This window comes from Rhea americana, unplaced genomic scaffold, assembly GCF_003343005.1.
Source record: "Rhea americana isolate MKP2758 unplaced genomic scaffold, rheAme1 scaffold_175, whole genome shotgun sequence".
Taxonomy (NCBI): Eukaryota; Metazoa; Chordata; class Aves; order Rheiformes; family Rheidae; genus Rhea; species Rhea americana.
In genome coordinates this window covers 91,081-109,281 of record NW_028185872.1, presented here as the reverse complement: position 1 = coordinate 109,281, position 18,201 = coordinate 91,081, and the positions used below count along the sequence as shown (strand labels likewise).

The following is an 18,201-nucleotide window of genomic DNA, read 5'->3' as shown; positions in this document are numbered from 1 at the left end:
AAGTACCTGGCTACAAGCTCAACAAAGTGCTCAGAAATCACAAAGACTCTCGTTCTGAAAAGCTTCGTGATGCTTTKCATAACCAACATACAGCATATGCCAAGCATCTGAATCTGTGCTTCTTATGTTCCCAGGATTAGCAAAAGGATTACTGTGATGCAGAATGGTTTTCACCTGAAGGAATGAAGCATTCTGCTCAGGAGACTTCTGTTTCACAGAAGTTAGGAAAAAAAAWTTAGGAAAAAAGCAGTTAGGAAAATAAACTTCACATATGAGTAAAATGTAAAGAAAAGCATCTACAACGAACATAGCAGCAAACAAAAATAACCTCTAAAGTTATCAAGAACAGAGTTCCCATGTGCTCCATTATATTGTTGGTCAAAGGACATTTTTAGTTAACCTTGTACTTCTGTCCTTTCCTGAACTGGGGTAAGAAGTAAATAAAAARGTGATTAATATGGTATGAAAAACATAGTTTTTGTAATTTAGTTATCAAGTTGGAGCAAGCAGAAAATACGAGTAGGAAAGAAGTTCTGTCTTCTATTGGTTAAAACAAATGAAACTATGAGCTAGAGCTCTTTTCAGTAGCCACATCTAACAATCTTACTGGCCTAGCTATGTCATTTGAAAGTGTGTAAAAATCATACACCCATTCATTAGGTACATGCAACTCACAAGCACAAAACTATTCTTTTGCTCTTAAAACTTTTACAGAAGATGCTTTATTTATAATGGCAGAAGGCTGTCTGCATTTTGGCGCAGTTTTGGCCAGTCTATTTCTACCTGTACAGATACACCCAAACCACCTGGAGTGGTTTTCTCTAGGTCCTCAATAAATGGGGAGGGAGAGACAGCACAGGAGGCTGCGTATAAAAAAATAATGTTTTGTTGGTAAGTTATAGAATATTTYGGACTAGCAGGATAATAATTTAAAAGAGGTCTGGAAGGTATTTTCTTGAGCCCTGTGCCGTAGCTCACAGCACAATGTTAGCAAGCTTTCTGCAAGTATTGTGTTTCAAAATAATAACATGACAGTTACAAAAMGGAGGACAATGACTCTTTGTTTATGTATGGGTCATTGCTTATTCTCCCTATGCGCTACGATCCCACTGAGCGTTCTTCTAGACTCTTTCATGTTCAAGGCTCTGCCTTGGCGTGTAGCCCTCTGAAGAACCCCAACAACACTCACTTTCTAAGCCCGACTTTAGTTTAATGAACCTGCCTTTCATTCTCCCTCGTCCACTAGGAGGCAAAATGCCTCATTAGCAGCCCTCACTYCTTCACTGCAGTAAGGCACAACTAGCAGAGTGCACAGAACCTCCCTGTTTATTATTTCGACTGTAGAGCCCGGGGAACAGACTGCAGAGCTACTAGAGGCGCTTTTCTGATGCTCAGATTTACAGGGGCCAAAGAGCCTCTCGCAGTCCTGTCAACTTGAGGAGCAGCTGAAAGCAGTATGAACCACATACTTAAAAGGAATTAATGCATTAAATGCACTCTGCTCTGTTTGGTATTTAGCATGGCTTCTGTTTATCATATGTAGTGTTTTCCCCYAGATGCCCAAGACAGCACTTGATCCCCATGGCTTTCATGCTAACACAGCCACAAATTCAGCAGCACCAGGCTGCAACTGCAAATGATAAATTGGCTTAACAGTATTCGGCACTTTGTCTCAGAGTGCAAACTTTCAAGTAGGATTTTTTTTTTTTTTTTTTTTTTTTTTTTTTTTTTTTTTTGCTATTTGAGCTCGTGCATTGATGTATGATGTAAAGAATTTTAGTCTGTTTTCACTGCAGAAAGAGTTAGTATTGCTCCGTAATCCAGGGAAAAACCAACAACGCGGGAGCGTCAAGATACAACGGGAAGGCCCGCTCTCACAGAGCCTCGTGCCACACGCCCTGCTGCCGCCTCGGCTCCCAGGAGAACGGGATTCCAGCAAAACATCGCTCCTACCTGCCGGGGCCGCGTCTGCTCTGGGCGGCTGCCAGCGAGTGGGAGCCCAGCACCAAAAATCACCTCAGGCTCGACAAACGGGGATGAATGCCGCGCCCCCGCCCCCCTCCCTTCCCTCACAGGAGCCGGACCGGATCGCGCCGGAGCGGGCCGAGCGGGGGTCACTGGAAGCCRGGCCGGGCCGGGCGCCGCCGCAGGACGCCGGCGGGCCGCGGCTCGGAAGCGCTGCGGCGCCGCAGGGGTTAACCCGCGGCGGCGGCCCGGAGGCGGCGCGGCGCTGACAGGTGGCGCATGCGCGCTGGAGCCTTATTGTGCCCGCCCGGCCCAGCCCCAGCGCGCCTCAGTCGGCGAGAGGCCGTTGGCGCGCGTGGAGTTGCGCCCAGCTGCTGCCGCCGCCGCCACCACCACCACCGGCTCTCGCCATGGAGTAAAGCCCCCGCCGGCCGGACGGGGGGCCCCGCCGCGCCTCGATGGCTCTGGTGACAGTGCAGCGCTCGCCTACCCCGAGCGCCACCTCCAGCCCCTGCGCCTCGGTGAGTCCGCCCGCCCGCCCGCGAGCCGCCCGCCCGGCGCTGAGGGGAGCGCGGCGGTTGGCGGCCGTTAGGGTCCGGCGCGTGGCGGCGCGCATGCGCGCCAGACCGCTTCCCCCCCCCCCCCCCCCCCCCCCCCCCCCCCCCCCCGCCCCCAGCCCGCCGGGCCCTGACAGCTCCGTGTGGGCAGTGGCGCCTGCCCGCCTCAGCGCCCGTGGGCTGCCCTCCGCGGGCCCCGCTGCTCCGGCCTGGTGGCAAGGGAGGGCGGGGGCCAGCCGTGCCCCTCCGCAGGCCCGGCGGGCTGGGGGCTCGCCTGGCGCCGCGCCCCGGGCCGGGGGCACCAGAGCCCGGGCACAGCCGTCCCCGAGCCACCGCCCCCTGCGCTGCGGGGCTACTGCCCTGTCCGCAGCGGGAAACCGCYCGCGCAAACCAGCCCGGTTTAATTTAATTTAATTCAATTTCTGCTTTCATTGTGTGTGCGGGGAGAGATGTGGAAGGTGTGTGTGAAAGCAAGCTGGCATTGTTCTTGCTACCGATGTTTTAAAATGATTTAATCTGACAGTACCCTCTGGGCATCTCCAGTACATGGGCCTCCTTTGGGAAGAGCTAAGGCTTTTTTTTTATTATTATTATTATTATTCCCCTTTTCTCTCTTTATAAACGTTACATGTAATCTTCAAGAGGCTGTGTCAAGCTCGAAACAGTTATGGAAAGGCCACATTTAAAATTTCTCGGTGAAATATGTGGGGTGAACCAAGGAGTARGGAGGAGATGCATCTCATAACTGCCTTGAATCAGGAAGTGAAGCAGGCTACTCTGAAGATTTCATGTTTTCAATGCTTTTTAAACTGGGGCAAGCCATTGTTTTAGTACTTCTGTATCATAAAAATTTTATATTAACCTCCTAAATTAGTACCAACCAATTACATGATTTCTTTCAAATATTTTAATTAAGGATGAGAGTGAAAAATAGTGAGCATGCTTTCACTTTCTTTATGTTTAGCGCTCAATTGACTTTTCTACTATAAACCTCAYGCGTTACCACACTGGTGTTATGTCTAGTTTGCAAACGCTTCAGGGGAAAAGTTGAAACCTCAGTTGCTTCCATTATGAGGGGATGCAGGGAAGATTAAAAAAGCCAACTACTCTGAAAATATTCCTCATTGTGTTAGGTAACCTCTTCTGAAACTAGATCAACTACTTGACAGGTCCTGCCTGCCCTGACAGCATTTTAGCTGTCAGAACACTTTTTTTTCCCTCTCTTTTTTCTTCTCTTTTCCTCCCATGTCTCTTCTAAAGTATTTGTATTTAGCAACATAGATTAATTCCACTTATATTTCTCTACTATAAATATTTGTGTGCTGTATTATTTCAGAGGCTATTTCATTCCCACCTCCATGAGGAAAATAGTGCCTCTACTTGCTTTTGGCTCCTTCAACCTCTCCAGGCATCRTTTTTCCCATAAATATATTGGATTTAAGACATCTTGGTATGAAATAAAATCTCTCCTGTTGTCCTTTTCCTTTATCCCACTTGGATGCATAGCCCCTTCCTTGTTATGTATTTGATATATGTATATACATTTCATATATGAATGATTAACTGTGTTTTATAAGGCTTTCCCGTCTGGAACAGCTAGCCAGCCAGTTTCCATACAACATTACCATACATGCTCCTTTTCATTAGGGTCACTTGGGATAACAGAAAAACATATTTTGAGGGTTGGTTTGTTTGTTTGTTTAATGGAGACTGTCCTGATCTTTGAGCAGTGCTTTTTAAAAAAATATGTAATTATTCCTTCACAGCCTGATAGATCCAGAGAATGCAAGTCTTCATATATTCTCTCTTTCCTCAATGTAATAATACTGATATGTAATCTGTTTCATTAGCCCTTGTAAATCCTTTGGTGCCCTATGTGAAAAATAAGTGTGTGACTGTTTTCCTGACCTGACTTTGCTTCTCATGATTACTTTCACTTCTTCAAACTTTTCTTGCAGTCTAAWGTGTAAGTAGTATTCATCATATTCTGCCCTGAATTGCTATTATTTGAGTATACTCACAACTGCTGCATTTCCTGTTATAACTTCTTAACCATGTTTTAGGGTGCAGATACCCTTCTAGCCCTCATTAGAGCACTAGGGTGTTTTATTTTTGGTCAGACTTCTGTTAAACTTGTTTGTGTTCTTCTGTTGTTCCTGATGATGATTCTTCCTAGAGTGCTAGAGATTTATGAAGAAATTGGTTGCCTTTTGCAATCCATATGAAGGTGTTGGTTCTCGGAGCTTGTCATGTTCTTTTGGGGCTTTGGTGACTGGTAGGACTCACATGACTTTAGAAGTCTGCTTTTTAGCATTGCAAACTTAGCATCTAAAAATCTTTTGAAGAAATGCAAACTCTAACAAGGAATTGCTTCAAAATACACTGTGTTCTATTATCCTTGTGTAAGATCGCAGGAGGACTTCATTCTTTCAGTGTCAAATGAAATTGTTTCAAGCAGTCTGTTGTAAGCTATTGATTATAGCTTCTTTCTGTAAAGACTGATAACTCCATCTACCAGTTACCTCTTTAAAAGAAAGTTCATCTCGCTAAATCACTTCTAGGAGTAATGTGTTTAACTTGCTGCTTCGAATTGTTTCTGAACATAGCTGCTGGAACCTTGCTATTCTAACTTGTGGGCAAGTGTGCAAGCAGATGGCTATGTCTAATTCTGTTTTGAGATCACTAAGAATTTTAAGGACAAAAAAAGGATTCTCTTTTAAATTATTTGATGATTTCTTGCATTAGAGAGAGACTTTGCAGACAAAGAGAAAAGGTGGAATTGATGTCCTACAACTGAATTTTTGTTAAGAGTGCCCTACAAAGAGTTATAATTGGCTTTTATGGATTCAGGGGAATAGCTGATCTGAATGGCTCTGAAATTGGATGGCTTTTATTTATAGTTCTTTTTATCTTGCTCTCATTGCCATAGTGCATTTCATGGGCATTCATTTCAGGGTAGCTACAGTTCATGCAAAGTGTTGATTATAGATTTACAGCTTTTTGAATGGTCACTTGATGACTTGTAARATTCCCTTAATTGTCTGTCTGACTTCTGTTACCTGTTTTTGCCCTTTGGTTTGGCAGGCACTTTTGGGAAATAAGGCAGCAATCTTCACTTTCTTATACAACTCAGAACACTGCCTTGTTGATGGAAAGTGGAAGAAGGCAGGACTGCGTGACAGTGAAGTATGAGGTTACCATGCAATAGAAAGTGGCTTCTTAGTGCTGATCAAGGCCTTTGTTTACCTTATACATYAAAATAAGATTTCCAGTTTCTTTTTCCGGGTGATCTTTTTAGGGGATGACAGGATGAAAGCATCTTAAACTCAAGTTCTCTTCCTCTCCAAACAATCTTCTTTAAGTGAAGAAATGGCTCTAGATGTATGCATCTGCATTACAGCAAATAGGCACAGTAGACTTGCAAACAAAATTAGTGGAATAAAAACACCTTGTTCACAAGTGCTATCAAAACTTGCAGTAAGACCTTTCCTAAGGTGGTAGGAAGAATCTAGCCTTTCTCTCTGTAACTGGAATCTATAGACTCTGCTTTTGAAAATTTTTGCCACATTCTCTATCTTCCTATATCTCTATCAAGACAGCATCTTGTAAAGCGGTGGTTTTCCCTACTTTTCCTTCTAACATTTTAATTTCAATGAAAAAGAATGGAAACATACTTTATTTGATTGCCTTCTTGGCAATTCTGGCATAGTGGGCAGATACCTGTGAACGAATTTAACCGGGTAGTATCCTTTGCCTGAAAAGGGAGGGAAAGAAGAGGGGGAGGTGCTAATGGTTGTTACGTTACTCCCTTTTAAAATGTTGTATTTTAGTTATTTTGCTTGGGATCTTAATGTATGTGTATTGTTCGTCAAGGCAACTGTTAATAGTCTTGTTTAGGGGTCAGTTTTAAGTTACTTAGCAAGCAATGAACTGTTCCTCTGAATCTGTTGTTGATCTGTTTGTTAAACTGCAGACATTTTACTCTTTTATTCCATGATTATCAGATAGATACCACTACTGATTGTTGCATAGCAAAATGTGGGCACAGTGGCCAAAATCTTCTTGTTGGGTCTGGGGACAAGCTGCAAGAAAGCAGTCCAACTAAAGGAGAGAAGAACTAATAAAAGATGCCTGCCCCTGTCCTTTTTCAGCCTTCTTCTCTAAGGCACTGGAAGGTGCTGGGTAATTTCACTCAACAAGCTGGCATGGGATCCTCATCAYGATGATGTCAACAGAGGGAAATGGCTGTAACACTTTGTGTCACTTTCCAAGAGACTTTTAATAATAATCTGTATTGGGGAAATTAATATTATGAAACTTTTCCTTTTAATTATTGTTATGCACAATTCTACCGAACAAAAGCTAGGTTTTTACTCTTTAATATTGATAGTCCTTTGTCTAACATCTCTCTTCTGAGAAGTGAAGAAGCTGGGCAGGCAATCTGGCCCTTATGGCTCTTGCATATTGCAGTTCACTTGCCTTCCCTACCCTCAGGGAGGCAATATGCTTTTATTGGAACAGAGCAACTGACCCAGAAAGAGAGGATATGCTGCATATATTGTTCCAAAATGCACAGTTTAAGGGGAGAAAAAAAAAGTTTAAAGCAAATGAAACTCTAAGCCATTTGATTTCCTCCTCTTAATCCCAGGAGAACAGCTTGAGCAGGAAGTAGTGTCCTGCAAATCAGTTTGGGAGTCTGTGTTTTATCTGAAAGCTCCTTGCTGGTGGAACATAAAGGAAATATTTTCCCCACTTATTTATGGGGAAGCTAAATATAAGATCCTTGCTAAGACTTCTCTACCCCTTATCCTGCAATTGTTATTAATTAATGTGTAATTGTGAGTCTATTTATTCATTAATAAGTCTAGTCTCTCTCTCAKTTGGAACTTTTTAATTAATCAGTTAAGATCTTGATAGCTGCTGCTTGCGTAAGTTACTTGGAGGGGGGCTACAATATAGGTAGGAAACCAGAGAAATCTTATGAAACATGTAGTAGACTTAGAAATGCCTTACTAGTATTTAAAAATTCTATAATCTGTTTGTTGTTTTTCATCAGCTGATGCTTTTGGGGTATATGCATAGCTCATTTTGAAAACTGAAGTTTTCAGAAGCACTGGACCGTGAGAATATGTTGCTTCCTGCTTAGACAAGCTTCTCAAAGTGCATTGCGGATAAAAAAATTTCCTCTCCTGTCAACTGTTGCCATTGGGAAACAAACCTGTGCTAATGAGGTGGCCTAAAGCTCCCTCTCTTAAACTTCTGCTTGTCTTGAAAGCTTTTCAAGGAAGACAGGAGGCTTCTACCTCTTGTCGAATGTGTTTTGCTGAAAGGTTAAGTCTTCTATCCTGGCTCTTTGATTGCAGAGAGCTTTCTTCTGTGTAAATCTGTTCATCTCTTAAATAGTTTGATAGTTTAACTGAGGCTGCTTGGTGACACAAGTCCAACTCCAGCCTCTGGAAGATCTGTCTAAAACACACACATAGCAGGTTTGGTTAGGTATCTGCATGGAGTATAGGGGTGCTGAGTGTGTGAGAGAGATTAAGAACAGTATCTAGCACTCTCAGCTTATCAAGAGGATGGTGAAAACTGAATTAGAACCTCACTGAGGGTCATGAGACAGGGAGTCTCTGTTTCTAGTTTTCCTGGCTTGCCTTTTCTTTCTTTTTTTTTCCTCTTTTTTTTTTTTTTTTAATTGTGAGAAATTTGAGAAGGGGAGTATAGATCTGGACCCTGCTAGGATTTACTTTGACATTATCTAGTCTAACATGCTGCACTACTGGATATTGTGCTTATCAAAATTAAGGGACCTAGTGAGTACAAGATACCTATTTTGATACTGYGCTTTACACCGGGTCCCCTGTCTGTCTAGGGTTTCTTTGCAAAATTGGAACTACGTCTCCTGTATTTTCCTCCATTTTGTTTTGTTTCTTGGGGCATCACTTTACAAGTTTTCAATTCAGGAGCATTTTTTGCCTTGACTAGTTAAGTCCAACCAAAGGAAGTGATACTAGCTGGCATTGAAACTGAAGCCTACTATTCATGGGAAGGTCAGGCTTCTTGCATGCTTTGTTGACATGCTTCAATGTTGACTTAAAATGGATCTTTTTAAATTAAGAGGGAGGTTTTAATCTTTGAACCTATTTTGCCGTTGTCTTTATTCTGCTAAATATGACTGCCATATGTGACATTTTACCTAAAACAACTCTACAACTTGTTTGCCTCTCTGGAAATATGAAGCTACATGAAAACAGTTCATCTGGGTTAAATATAAGCTGACCAGCTGAAATTGTCATCTCTTAAGTTCCAACTGTGCATAAATTCCTTTTCAAAAATAAGAATTTGTCACTTGAAGATGCAAATAGTGTACAATGCTGTAATGGGTTCTTATCTAGCCTCTATTGATAGTACCTTGCCCCTTTCAACCTTCTCATTGCTTAAGCAAAAACGATGTGGATACCTACAGTTTTTCTGAGAGTCAATGAAACATTTACTGAAGTGGAGAGTGCTATTTCCAGTAGAGACTGCTGTTCAAAAAAACATTCTGCTGAAAGTATTTTAGTGTAAGAGAGCTGTCTTCATGTGGAGGTAATGACTGAGGATTTCCASTTACTGGAGGGAAAAAAAATATGTTCTGAAAGATCTATAGTTCCAACTGTTCYCTGTCTTGGAGGTGGGGGCGGGGATTAAAAAAAAAAAAAAGCCTTTGGACAGCTTAACTCAGTGTAGCTGCTCCCTGATCACAGCCTGCAGCTCAAGGTTTCATTCTTCAGTCACAACAAACCACATCCTCCCAGTGCCACACTAACTTCTCTCCACTGAAGTGCGCATGTTGTTTGGCAAACTGCTTCCAAGGGGCAACAATACACTGGAAGCTCTTGCTAGCCTTGGAAGAGCGTCATGGGTGACAGTTTTCAAAAATGCACTTGTACTTTTAGAGTTAGTGATTTGAGGCTTTGTTGTTTTCGCATCTGGCTCTTGCCAATACCTTTAGCGAGAAGTACGTGTTAAGTTGCTCACCTTCTGTGGCTGATACTTGCTTTCTATAAACTGGCCAAGCAACTTGAAAACGCTAGGCTCGTAAACTGCCTGCTCCAATTSCTTGAGCTGGTCACTTCAGCCTGTGAATTTAAGAAAAGCTTCATCTCCATTTTATTAATTTGAGTATCCTTTATAATTCAGTTATTAGGTAGCGACAATCAAACTCATATCCATTGTATAATGATAGTAGTGGTGGCAGGGGACTTGGRTGAAGTTTGTTGGAAGTATTCATTCAGAAGAGAGGCAGGGTTTCTACCCCTTGCTGGACCTCTTTCTATAGAGGGCTATGTTTAAAGGGATTAAAAAAAAATCAGGAATGCTAAAACTGCTCTTGCATTTCTGAATTTGTCTGTATAAATTGAGTAGGTCATTGCGAATCACCTGCAAAATGTCTTAACTCAACAGTAAATACTGCAGTGTACGTGCCTGTATGTTTTTGTTAGTACTTGGGCATGCTTCTGTATCTGCAGGCTTGAATGTGTCAATAGCTTTCTGCCCCAATTTAATTGCTCTGAATATGCATCTTATCAGTGTTGCTCATTGCAGGCTGGCCTCCTCTCAGAAGGCATAAAATGTTGCTATAAGATGAGTCATGCGGTTAAACAGCTTGTTGCTTCCATGGTGAGACGCACCCTTATTGTGTGTGCCAGCATTCAGGAAACTCCTGGCAAATACCTTGTGATGTGAACTCCTTATGGCTTTGGCTAAACAAATGCCTGTGGCACTTACTGAAATCCATTTGCTCATAGCTGCTCATTGCTTTTAGATATGCAAGTCCTCCATCTCCCAAGGAACGGCTCAACTGAGGCTTCATTGAAATAATGAAGTTACTGCATCTATGTAAACTATTTCAAGGTGAAATCATTGAGGAAGTTAAGGCCACACTTTCCTGTATCCAAGTACTCTAAAGTTATTTGAGTATTTAATCTGATCTGTTTTGAAATGACTGATTATCACAACTTGCACTGTCCCTGTACTATGCTCATACCAGWGCTCAGGAGAAGGTTTGGGTGCTTGAACTTTCCACTGCTCTGGAAGTAAAATAGTCAAGTGGATCTCTGGGAACTGAATTCCAGCGATTTCATCGTGGCAGTTTTGCAGGTCCAGCATTCTTCAGTTCCAGGCTCCCTGCTGCACAGCCTGTTCCTCTGCTTGCTCTCGGTGAGGTGAACCACAAGCCAGTCTGAGTGAGGTGAGGTTAAGTAGGATCTGAAAGGCACACAGCCCTAACTTTACTGCTGTGTGCTGTGGATCCACCAAGTCACCCRTTTTCCCTATCCAGTATGCTATAACACGTGTTGCAGTAGCAGCTCTGTTTTTAGACAGTCTGCAGGCCTCTTCTGTTTGTGTGCCTGTAACTGGCTTTGCTGTTGAATGAGTGAAGATTCCTCAAATGAAGCTTGGAGTAGGCTCCAAATCCAAGAGCTTCTATTCTCTCTTGCAACAGATAAGAAGCAATAGGAAGTAGGGAAGAATGAGGATGTTGGAGATGTTCATCTGTAGGTCTTGAGACCTCATTAGCAAAAATGCAAAAGCTGCTGGGCTAAACATCTTTCTGTACAACTTTTCCAATTTCAATTGGATTATATAGCTGAGAAAAGGTTTTTCAATGTGGAAAGCTGATCATGAATGTGGAAAGGGAGCATAGTTGTCCAATTAATGTAGCTAGCTGCTATAGTGTCCTTTCTGCCTTGATGTCTGCAGTAGTAAATGTAATAATTCTGTAGAAACTTAAGACCTGTTCAACTTGCTTGGTTTAGCTTCAGTGGCTAACATCTAAGAAATGTGTATATTAGGATCCCTAAGCAAAAAGCACTTCAGGCTTTTCATCTCTATCTTCTTAAGGTGATGATGAGAGGGAGAGACAGGGCATATGCCTTGCGTGTGGAAAATGCTTTGCTTCCCAAAGGACAGGTTTGTTGGTAGTTTGAGTATTCTGTGTGCTGCAGGACCAACCCTTCGGTTTAATCCAGCTGAAGCGGGAGTTTTCCCACAAATCTCCGGAGTTGCTGAATATCATTAGAGTACTGAGTGCCAGTATCAGGCACATGAGAACAAAAGTCCCTAACCTCTGCTTGCATGTGGAATGCTTGTGTGCTGCTGTCTTGTCTGAAAAAAAGTGCAAGTTCTTGCTCAGCCTGGAAGGGGCCAGTCSTTACCAAACTAATTAAAACCTGGAACTACTGCAGGATGTGAGTATTGATGCCTAGGAGCAAAGGTCAGCAGTTGTCTCTGCAGAACTCTGGCTTGTTTCTTCTACAGTGGCAACTGTCTTTTGGAGTTTGTTGTTTCTTTGCAGTAGTACTGAGTTCTGAAGCAGCATTTGTAGGAAACGAGGTGCTCCACTGCAAACTCCGCTTGTAGCTGGCCATGGGGCTGGTGGGAAAGTGACTCGGCTCTCTTAGCGACTTTAGCCCCTACAGATAGCAACTAAACCTAGTTGTGAGAGAAATGCTAAGCAACAGGCATTCATAAGTGACAAGAAAAGGTATTTCTGGAATAAATAATGATTTGGTTGTGTGTTATGCTTCTGTTTTTGTATTTATATATTTTCTTTCTGAAGTCCTAAATAGCTTAGGACAAASTGCTCTGACTGGTCTCTGGGTGAGACTGTAACTGCTATAGTTAACTAAGAGTGTTTCAAAAATATATTAAACAGTTAACTAGCTACTGTATTACTCTCTTTCTGGGTAAAATGTAAGCCTTAAAATAGCAGARTTCTGTTCCTTTTACCCTTTAAAATTGCAGAAGGGTTGACAAAGCCTTAGTACACTTTGAATTAGCATATTTCTTCTGTAAYATTTAGTGAGTTTCATTATGGGGAGTTTCCTCTGTTTTGTTTTCAAGTGAGTTATGTCTAGGAGTAGTAAACTTGACTTTTAAATGTGAAGTGAAACAGGTTGTTCTGTTTGCTTTTTGACCTTTTTTTCCATTCTGTCTTGTAATTTGGTTCTGCCATAGTTAATAGAATGTGGAAGACTGAATGTCAACATTAAATGCATTCTCCTGTAACGTGGGTCAAGTTTAATACTGCATAAAGTTCTCAGTACAGTYGCACGTGGAAATGAAATGTTAATAGATTGTCTTGCCTCTTTTTTTTTTTTTTCTGCCGTTCGTCAGACTATCCTTCCATGTTTTGCTATGTAGGGCCTAGAAGTAGCTGCTATAATGATGTACTGGGAATGAATTGTTCTATTCCTGCGCCCRTTCTGCTCTGCTCTTTAGTCTTAAATAATAATAAAAAGATTATCTGGCCAAAACAATGTAAGCATAGCATGGTCTTGGATTCTTTCCTCTTCTTCCCCCTGCCCCCCCGGAAAATTGAAAAAATTATTAAACTGTCAGGTGATAGCAGCATTGTCAGTCCAGCTGCAGTATGGCTGGAATGGGGTTTGCATAGTCTCRGTAGGTGAAATGCATTTTTGTCATATATGCTCCACAGATCTCTGATCTAGACCCACAACACAAGAACCCACACTTCTCGTTTTGAGATGAAACGTCTTTTTCCATGTATTCTAGAAATGGTTTTTGCCTGGAGGAAGCTCTACTTAGATCTTTAGGTGTGAGTAGAGATAGCTGAGACAGTTTTTAAGTAGTCTGCTGGCCCTCTTATGAGGGAGGAAGTCCAAATTTTTCTTCTGGAAGGAGAGAAAATCTGACTTGTGTCAGACAAACCCACTTTATACTGTAGTCAGAGTATGCTGCTTCTTTTTGGTATGATTTTGACGCTTGAAAGTATGGTGAACTTAGTGTCAAAGGAGCATATGTTGAGGGATTAGATGTTTTTAATATTTGGACAGAAGATGGTTTGAGTCAAAATACATTTTTACACTTGAATAACAGCTCACATTTTGATTTTAATTTTGAGATGCACTGCACTCAAAACAAAAACAAAACTGAATCCGAACAAGTTCAAACTTGCAAATTTGATTTTTAGGAAAGATGAACACAGGATGCCCTTGAACCAAAGGGAGTTTGTGCAAAGATAGCTCGAGGAAGGAAGCAATCTGCTAAAGTTTCRTTTACTCACCAACCCCAAAATGGGACATCTTGGACATACCTGACTCTTTTAACTTTGCATRTGGTATAAGAGATCTCTTGACTGCTTTGGAGCTTTTCAGTATCGACAGTGTATTATCCAAGAATCTTTTTTGGGGTGGGGAGTAGAGAGTGATTTGCCAGCTAGCTGACTTACGGTCACAGCCAATATTGCTAATGCAATTTCACTGTTCTTAGTTTGGCTTATTTTCAGTGTGATTGAGGAATATTGTGCAAAACACAAACTTCTGCTGCCTCAGTTGTCCTTTCTGTGATAAGGAGCCAGCAGTTCTTATAGCAAGTGCAGCTCTTAATTGCAGTTCTGAAGAGTTTGTAGCAGGAGTGTTTGCTGTCATGGGCCTTCAATATTGTTAATCTCGGAGTAGTTTATTTGTGAAGGAAGCAGTAGAACAGGGCCAAGTCTGGCCTGGACCAGTTCAGAAGGCAGAATATAACTTTSTGCATTGTACTGCTGTGATAAGAGTAAGGGAAGGGAAAGCTATGTTTGAGAATCTCTGATCCATGATAATGGCTCTGGCCGATTCCGAGTAGCCTTACCTCAAAGGGTGCTTTAAATCACCAAAGGATTATAAATACTAACTTTGCTCATTTGTTGCCTAATAAAAGCTTTATATTCATGAAATCACTATTTATTTATTATCCTGACAAACTAATAGCAAGCTCTCTTCTTTCAGTGTATGCATGTGCCAGATCAGTATTCTACTTGTCACCGTACATAAGAACTTCATTCATCTGCTTTAAAATGTCATTGATAACAACCTGGCAGCATCCCAGCTTGGAGCAAGTTAACTACAAAAGGCTGCTTTGTAAACCTTTCTGAAAGTACAAGCTACATCAAGTCAAATTTTAAAACGTACAGGCTTGTTTGGGCTGCATAAAACTGCCAGCTAGCTTCAAACCTCTGAAAAGGTGGTCTTTATGGCTGAAAATGGGATGGCTTAAAATTGAGGATGCATTCCTTTCAATTTAAAACATTTGAGGTTTTAGAAACCTCATCTTAAAATGAGATTCTTTCTTCAACTACATGGCCAGGATGAAAAGTGTGGTCTGGAAATGAATCTTAAGGCTCTGAGAGTTAACAGCTAGTAATGCTGGTGAGGTGGCTTGTGGTCATTTATAACCCTACATGACCCCTGCTGCAGTCTGCACTCCAAATATATTTATTCACCTGGAGGTTTATACAGTGCAAGCAGAGTTTCTTTCATGCATTCTGAAGTTGAAGAGCCGAGTCTTTCTGCCAGCTTCCCCTGAAGGCATCTGAGCTGCCTGTTGCTCTGTCAATTCTATGTAAGGGCTTCGTGTTCATGGCGTTTGTACCGCTTCCTGCCGTGGACACTCCTGTTCTCAAAACTTTTCAATCCTTCTCTATTACAAATGAAGTTTGTAGCCTGAATGAGGGCAAACTATATCACTCTTGGAACATATTCAGAGCTAATGAACTTTTTTGAGAGAAGCTCCTGGGAATCTTTTAAAATGGGCCCTTCCCTGAACTACATGAAGGCTCTTTTCATATGGCCACTGACTAAGCCAGCTAGTCTCACTGAGCAGTTTAATAGCTGCGCAGAATATCAAGCCTTAAGGCATCTTCGTCCAAGATCTTCCGAGAGCAGTGTAAGCATGCAGTTAATTATTTGTGTAGTTCTCAACACAGGCTCTAGAGATGTGGAAGGCTTGGGCAGTGTAGTGAAGGGCTTGCTCAAAACCAATGAATGTATGGTCTGATTTCTTAAGTGGAATGAAGATTGCAAGAGTTCTATTAAAAATTATATATAAAGCTACAGTTTCAYGCTTCTTCTGTGGTTTTGTTTTTTTGTTGTTGTTCTGTCTCAAGTATAGTGTATGGACGGCACTGCAGGTTAGGGAACTCTTCAACTTCATCTTCAGAGAYTTTTCGTGTATAGCCAGCTACTGAATCAATGGGAGTGGAGGTAAGCAGTGCAGAGTGCTTTCTGACAACACCACTATCACCCACTCTGTAGCCTGATGCACATGACACTCTTTGTATTTGAGTGTTGTTTTCCTTGAAGAAGTCGCATGCGATTGCACAACGAAGACACTGCTTATTTGTGTAATGCAACTCTATCTCCAGTTGTTGAACGTGGAAGCAGTGGGTGTCAAAGTGATGGAGACTTCACAGATACTGCATGAACGCTTGCCACTGACCTTCAGTCGAACAGTAGCATTCCTACATTATACCACAATAAAATACAACCTCATAGTTGAAATCTGTAAGTGAATGGGACTTGAACGCAGGGTTGAATGTTACTGCCTGTGGTGTTTGTGCTGCTGATGCTCAACACATTTTGCTCTGCTAAATGTTTTTTTTTACCGCTACTGAGTTTGGTGTCTCACTGGTTAATCATTATGTCACAGGCCCTCAGAGTCAGTGAGAGTTTCCTGTTTCCTCATCTTTTTTGTCAATTTACTTCTCTGTTGAAGGCTAACTTTTATCTGAAACAGCTATATTGCTGCGCTCCTCCCTTACAAAGTAGTGGCTTAAAGAAGAGGGAAGGGAATCCCTGGAATGGCCTGATAGTCTCATGGAGGTATTGACAACTGGCTCTGACTAAATTGATATGATAAAACACAAATTCATTAGTTGATGCTGTTGAAATCTGCTGACTCTTCTGAACTCTCAACAGAAAGCTTTAAAGTATCCAGCTGCAGACTGATCTCTCCAAGCATGTGACACTGACATCAGTCCTAGAAGTGAGGCATTGAACTGCCTCCAAAAATGAGCTCATTGGGTGATATTGAATGTACTGTTTTAGTGAAATATTGGCTATTTTGACTGCATGGTCACCTGTACTTTCTTGTTAAAAGATGGGAATTCCAATTTTAGCTGCTGCCATTCCAAATGTCAGTTATATAATCCTAAAATCCTTTTGATAGGATGTCATGATCCCACTGTATGTTGAGCATGGAGCTTRGCAGAGCCCATCTCTAACAGGCACCAACTTGCTCCAGGACTTACCAAGTCCCTTTGCTTCTTCCTTTTGCTTTCCCCTTTACCCCCTAAGTTACAGGAGAATATTGCTGTACTGAGTTCGAGATTCAGGCCCTCTAAAGCCACTAATATAACTCACTTAATTTTATTAAACTCGTTTGTCTTGTTTAAGTGGCTGCATAACAACACAGCTATATTCCTTCCMAGGAGTTCATCTTAAATCTGACCTGACATCGAAACTAGAGTGACTAGTTATGGCTGAAAGAAGATTAAACCCTAGCAAAACAACCCTAGAGGCTAGCTGCTATGTGCATCTAACTTCCTTATCTCCTSTAGCTTGAGGTCAACAGTTACTGCATACTTCCTCTTATGACCTGCATGAAGAATATGCGTTCAGGCAACATGCCTCAGAATGATGGTGACGCTGGATAAATCCTGGATAAGTGTACTTGTCCATTAAAATGTACTTGCCCATTATTTTGTAGACTTTAATCAACTATGTATTAATTCATCTGTAATCATAGTAAGAGTATGTTCTAGTTGCTAGCCTCTGAGCATCTTGATGTGTACTTATTCTTTTTCTCTTTTTGGAAGTCAAGGATGAAAAAAAAAACGATATTCAGTATATCAGAAGAAGATTTCTCATGCATTTGTACAGAAATGTCCTCTTTCACAAACATCTTCACAGTATCTTTTGCCTGTTACTGCACACTGCAGGGCTGTTTACTGTCCTGGGTGCTGTTTCCTGCTGGATAGAAGTCCCTGTTGAACTGACCATGTTTTTTCTTTCAAGAAATATTGCTGTTAACTTAAGACAGAGGAAGATGACATACCTCAAAGAGCTCCAGCAATGTTGCCTGTATAGTGATCTATAATGCAATTAAGCCTTTGCTGTTGGAGGAAGGGAAGGGAGGGAGACAGCCTAGGCCACGCTTGCATAATACTGAAGAGCCCTTTCCAACGATTTGAGGAGGGGGTGGGGAGAACCAGATGCTCTCTGAAAGTTCATACCACTGTTAATAATGTTATTCACAGATGGTGGCCAAGGCCTTGAAGAGGCTTTCGTGCAGTATTTACTCTCTCTAATAGAGAGATCATTGCATAAGGAATCACAAATAGAGATGACTTAATCCCAAGGATGAGTTTAGTGATTATCTGCTGGGGACCCTGTGTGTCATTGTCACTTCTGTGCMGTTGGGAGCCTTCGGGATCCCTGAATGTTGAGAAGTACTCTAGAGTTGGACCAATTCCTAACTTAAAAAACAAAAAGTCAAGATAAAATATTAGTATAACTTGGATTTCTCTGATCAAAGTGGGTCTTCTGAAATAAAAAGTAAGCTCCTTTGTCCTGAAATCAATACAGATAGTGGAAGCATGACTATCAGTTTGCACAGTGACTTCTTGTTAAGGTGCAGTTCTGCTTATTTCCATTTTTCTCCCTGGTTAGAGATAAAAAGCAAAACTTTTACATGTTTTCTTCTGAATTACTGCACATATTTCTTGGCAGTTAAGAACAACTGTGAGTTTCATGCCCTGGTACTTTTTTAAAAAGTCACTCTTACAAGTAAACTTTATAATAAATGAACTGTTTTTAAACGTGGGATCAGGAAAGTTTTAGCTAGCTCCAGTCTCTGC

The 18,201-nt window shown here is 41.7% G+C and overlaps 2 protein-coding genes across 2 annotated transcripts in view; one reads left to right on the top strand and one right to left on the bottom strand.

Moving 5' to 3' along the window:
* EFCAB5 (EF-hand calcium binding domain 5) overlaps window positions 1-2,553 on the bottom strand; it is a 39,016-nt gene extending 36,463 nt beyond the window's left edge. The window contains exon 1 of the mRNA XM_085301236.1: window positions 2,456-2,553. The gene's annotated coding sequence lies outside the window, so the exon portion shown is untranslated. The remainder of the gene's footprint in view (window positions 1-2,455) is intronic.
* Window positions 2,344-18,201, top strand: part of SSH2 (slingshot protein phosphatase 2) — a 102,702-nt gene continuing 86,844 nt past the window's right edge. Inside the window, exon 1 of the mRNA XM_085301255.1 lies at window positions 2,344-2,486. Within this exon, the coding sequence (XP_085157381.1) occupies window positions 2,424-2,486 (63 nt within the window). The 5' untranslated portion in view covers window positions 2,344-2,423. The remainder of the gene's footprint in view (window positions 2,487-18,201) is intronic.